This window comes from Limulus polyphemus, unplaced genomic scaffold (genome assembly GCF_000517525.1).
Source record: "Limulus polyphemus unplaced genomic scaffold, Limulus_polyphemus-2.1.2 Scaffold126, whole genome shotgun sequence".
Lineage (NCBI taxonomy): Eukaryota > Metazoa > Arthropoda > Merostomata > Xiphosura > Limulidae > Limulus > Limulus polyphemus.
Window position 1 is genome coordinate 182189 of NW_013665736.1, and position 5672 is coordinate 187860.

General features: G+C 34.5%; 1 protein-coding gene across 7 annotated transcripts in view; it reads left to right on the forward strand.

The window, feature by feature from the left end:
* The window catches only part of LOC106473087 (leucine-rich repeat flightless-interacting protein 2-like), a 95268-nt gene that overhangs the window by 57682 nt on the left and 31914 nt on the right, over nt 1-5672 (forward strand). Inside the window, exon 1 of one of the 7 annotated variants that reach the window (XM_022402552.1) lies at nt 4723-4862. The exons of the other annotated variants lie outside the window; for them this stretch is intronic. Within the exon in view, the coding sequence (XP_022258260.1) occupies nt 4821-4862 (42 nt within the window). The 5' untranslated portion in view covers nt 4723-4820. Of the gene's footprint in view, nt 1-4722; nt 4863-5672 lie in introns of those variants that run through there. 7 annotated transcript variants of the gene reach the window in all.

The window sequence follows — 5672 nt, forward strand, 5'->3', positions numbered from 1 at the left end:
AAGTTAGCTTTCTTACAGAAATTTGGAGTTCCTTTAAAAAGCTTAAGTACAGGGTGTAACAGGAATTACCAGCCAATAATGGATAAACGATGAATATTGCAGTTGGAGCCTCATTGTATTTAAAATTTGGCTATAAATACAACCTTTCTTTGTCTATTAAAACACTGCATTAGAAAAAAACAAGTAAAGGAAAACTTTTCAAAAAGAAAGTAAAAGTAGGGATGGCTAATATCAATCCTTCAAAAACAATGCAAACAAGTAGGGATGGCATTTGCATCACCCCTACATAATGCAAATGCTATATGTACGAGTTTGTTTGCATTGTTTGGAAGGATTGGTATTAGCCATCCCTACACTTACTTTCTTTTTTTGAAAAGTTTTTTTCTATACATATTATTGGATAAAGTGTAAAGTTTTGGCCTCCTTACCTAAAAAGAATATTGAGTTGTTGGAAGGAGTTCATAGAATGGCTACTGGGATGATTTCAGTGATGGTTATGTTGTTTATTTTTAGGATAGGTTAGGATCTTTTCACTTATTTTCTCTTAAGAAAAGAAGGTTAAGAGGTGATCCTATATGGGGGATCTATAGGATAAAAGGATTATTTTTGATATAAAGATTTAATGTAGTATTAATAGTTGTTGTCTAATGAGCCTGGGATATGTTAAAAGGATTGTCATTTCTTTATTCAAGATTTTATTGAGTGAGTGTAATGTTAATCTTGATTTGTTGTTTAATGGCCCTGGAATTTCGACTTATATTTTTTTGTCAAAGCTTGGAATAGTATAATATTAATCTATATCTATTGTCTGAATTCTGTGAGACTGGATTATATTTTTAAAGGTTCTATTGTTCATTACTCAACATTTTCTGTTCAGGTAACTATAAAAGATGGAAAAGTCAGAGTTGCAGCTTCAAAGGCAGAGTTGAAAAAGAACAAGCGAGTTAAAACGTTTTCTGGGAAGTCTAAAGAGGACAGCCAAACATTTGTTGTTATTGGAGGAGGTGAGAAATGTCTCATTTTAATCATATGTTACACTTGTAGCTTGAATAATGTTGAAAGTTTGTATACATATAAGTGTGTGATGAAAACGATACAAAACAAAACTGAATAGTTTCTTATGGACTGCTTCTGTCTGGTTTTGGAGATGATGTTTGAAACTCTGTGCAGAGTTCTTTGTCAGGTCTGAGGGATTAACTATGGAGGGATCTGTTTATATGGATAGTAATGTGGTCCTGGGAGAAAGCCTAAGGAAATGTTGATACCTGATTGGTTTTAAGAATGTAGGGTCAATCCTGTCTTTTCCAAATTAGTATATGAGGCTAGAAAATTTTTGTAGCACAGTTCTGAGGAGTTCCATTACTGTTGAGTTCTAATTGGTCAAAGGATTATTTTTTTTTAATCCTGTTAGACTATATCAGTAAAATACTAACTTCAAGAGGACTAAAAATGTTAATTCTTTTTCTGTTCTGAATATTTTGTTAAAAGTTTTGGATTTTGTATCCACACACACAGAGTAATTACAACATTGGCTTTGAAGTATAATATATAATAAACAAATGCAGCTGCTGCATGAAAAGATATGAAAGTACAAAACTGGTTAAAATAGAAAATACGGTTTTCAAAACATAAGGGATTATTATATTGTTAGCATATAGCCCGTCAAAAATGATGTGGCAAGTACTACCACCCCACCCCATAGTGTACCCTAACTTCACATTTCATAGCTAACTGAAATAAATAAATTTTGCAAAATCAAGCTTGACAAACAAAGATGCAGAAAAGTGCAGTTGAGGCAGACAAATATTGATAAATTCCTTTGTGGGCCAATCAAAATTAAGATCATTCATAGAATAATTATTTGTAAAAATCAGTTAGATTAACAAGTTCTAATATATAGAAAAGCCACTGCATTTTCATAACACTACGTTCCAACAATGGCTTTTATATATATGATATGGATTTTTCTTCCAATTTCACCAAAGGTAAAATTGAAAGGAGAATCCATGACGTAGAGTCCTAATGTTTTTCCTGATTGGCCATACCCACTGCTGTGGACTGCAGTTTCGCTTATTCAATAATAACTTAGGTACGAGCTCTAACATTATTCAAATACCTAAATCATTTTAGGTTACTTTATTGGTGATTGAAAAGGACTTAAAACCCCCATTAAATTCTAATATATAGAAAATCTAGTGCGTTTTGGGGACACTATGGCTTTTATGTCATATCGCTTGGCAACAAAATATAACCTAATATTCAAATTCGATGACGAGGAACCCACTTTGAGACTAATAATGGCTGGAGACGGCTTGAATGGGTAATGAAGAAAAACTTTAATATAAGTTTAACATAACAGCAAATGTACAACGTTTCGATGATGACAAAACCGCCTCCAACCATTATTAGCTCCATTTATCACAGGCCTAGCACACAGCATAGTAATAACATGGAGTTAACGTCTTTGATAGCTGGTAATAAGAACCAGTTAAGTGACTGGCATATTTTGCAGAAATAACGAAACATTGAAAATTATTGGTGAGAGAAGCATTTTGTGTTTATAATTGTAAAGTGAAACTTATATATTCTGATATAGTACTGAGAAGTAAATTGATCGGAACGATTTGAATAAAAGTATTGTTAGAAATAATTGCTGACTTTTAAAAGTGAATTATTTTTGTAGGACTTCGACATTTACGATCGAAATTATAATCTACAGTGTGCTATTCTCGTGTACAGTGTTTCTAAATCAGGATTTTTTCATTGCAGCTTTATTAAATTAATTAATAATATTTATCACAAATTGTTCTTTTTTTTTCTATTTCATGTATTAGCAATTATTAATCAGTTAAAGCCTTCATACTTACTGCTTTTATATATAAAAAAACGTGTGTTGGCAATTATTACGCAGTTCATAATAAAAAAAAGCGGTCGCCCATTAACAAGTCCACAAATAAAAAAGAGGGGGGGGGCTTATAATGTGACAGTGTAACAGAGGTGCAGGATTTCACAACAATGACATCGAATTATACACTGGATAACATTGAAATAACATTGTCTTTGATACTTTTCATTATGATGTAGGTCCAGCTTATCTCTCTTTGGTTGACTTGTGTTCAGGGTTACTGATGAGGAGTGAAATTCTCCGAAACTAGTATAACCCAATAATACACGTTGATCAAAGTGTAGATTGAACTGGACCTCCCTTGAACGCAGACTTCGAGATTAAACAGTTTTCGGAATACTAAGTTTATTTATTATATCTGCTATTGTGTGGCTATATAATGTGAGGAACTGAATAGTGGCCGATGACATTTTTTCTTCACTTCAGCTATCTAGTGTATAGGTTTTTCTCGTAATGACTACAACGCACATTCACACCAACAATATGTTTTCACACTGACTGTGATTCATAATTATGCTTTTTTTTTTCTAATCATTTTGAGAACTTAATGCTCACATGTCGGAGTACGTTGCTTTTGAGAGAAATGTTTGCTGGTCTTTCTCCTCTACCCACTTAGCCGGGCGTGGCTTAGTACTAAACGTCCCGTGACTACGAATCCGAGGGTTCAAGACACGCGTCTCATTGCCGCAAAATCGCACTCTGCATTGTGGAAGAACAGGTGCGCCATAAGAGCGAATAGCAAATCCCACTTTTCGATCAGGCAAGAGTAGACCAAAGGTTAGCGGTTGGTTCTGTTGAGTGACTGCCTTCCCCCTAGTCTGTCAGTTTAAAATCAGGGACAGATATACGCAAAAATTCTAAAACAAGGAAACCTCTATCCATTCAGATAAATAAACAAAAATGTACACGTGCTGTACATTTACACAGGTGTGCAATTCACAATCTCACCGTGACTGTGTTCAAAACAGGTCGAAACACAGGGTGTCCGGAAATTATGTTAACAAAATTATATTGCATGTTTCAGACTTTGTTAACATAATTTCCGGACACTTGTTTTATGAACCAGCTGTGTATTTGCTAAGTTGGCGTATGAGGAAAGCTCTATGTTTTCGTTCTTTTATTTGTGAATAGTATGAAAACATGTAACTGTACACAAAGTGTTTTGACGGAAGTATCAAATGTGTTGGTTGGTGCTGAGTCATTGAAATGTGGGACAGGACTAGGACTTCAAATTACGTTATTTTCTTTGAATAATTATATAAAGGATAACACTTGAGGTTTGGGATAAACTGAAATAAGATAAGACGGGGGTTAAGCGTTTTCTTTACCCATGTTAAGGAATTATTTATTTTTATCATTGGAAATGTAATAAATGAATTTATAGAAAAATGTTATTAGTCGAAACGTAACTTAAAAAATATTGCCCATTTATACAAAACAGCACGCACTGTGGTTCGTACTGTGTTTTTCATGTGTGTGTGTGCATGGGGGTGGATGGAAATAACTCCAGTGGATGTGAGAGTTTTTGGTACGTCCCCTTTGTTCTGATATACAATAAAACGAATTTCTGTCAGGTATCTTTGTTGTGTTCAGTCATACATAACTCAAGCTGGTACATGCGGGTATTACGCAAGCGTGTGCTGATACAAGTGCATATTAACGAAGGAGGACGACTTGCTTGTTGGACTTTGCATCGTCCTAAAGTATAATAATAATAATAATAAATAAACTCAACATATCGTAAGTTCTTCGAAAAGTACTATTGTATAGTGCACTTCTGTGCTTTAATAACATATTTTTATTTAGAAGAAAGTGCTAACCTTTACTAAAACCTTTTTTTACTACGTGGAATCTATTATCGCCAGTCACGTTACGTTATTGCAAGTACAACCATCGAAGGTTGTGGCTACGGAAAATGAAGAGTGTTTGGAATATCTATTCGTCGCTATGGAATTTTGTGAGTATTAAATGTATAATAATCAGTCTTCCCTGTAAAAATTACGGTTGTGCCATTTGAGTGAAATATCTGTACTTGTTCTATAACGAACGTCGTTTAATCCTCCGGGCAAGCTACGTACGTGTATATTGGTTTGAACTATGGAATTTTGTGAGTATTAAATCTATAATAATCAGTCTTCCCTGTAAAAATTACGGTTGTGCCATTTGAGTGAAATATCTGTACTTGTTCTATAACGAACGTCGTTTAATCCTCCAGGCGAGCTACGTACGTGTATATTGGTTTGAACTACTGCTGTCAGTATAATGTAATGGTTTCGCGATAGCATTCAGTTCAAGCGAATTTCAGTTTTTGCAATATTTGTAATTGACGTAAAGCGAGATGGATGATTACATTGTTTTCTCTAAAACATGAGTAAACAATGCGGGTCAAGTAATTTGATTGGATAGTCTCGCGTACTTGTCTATTCTGTAGAACGTTTCTGTTTTGTTGCATCGAGTCGACTTGTGTGTGGTTAACATTCTATGCAACACCTCGCTGCTCGCGATTAGCATTGATTATAGGAACTTTTCACACTTGGATTTAATATAAACTTACAGGGGAAAGTAAATTACAACCGTGGAGGATAGCGCCCTCCTCACCCCACACACATCATTTAAACTTATTGTGTAAAACAAAAAACACCCCGCCACTGATCATAAAAGCTTATCTGAAAATGGGGGTGCTGTCATATTATGGCGAGGGGCTAGGGCCCGGAGGGGTTTTAAACATTTTGGGAAGTAAAAACTATTTCTTATATTTCTGTTAATT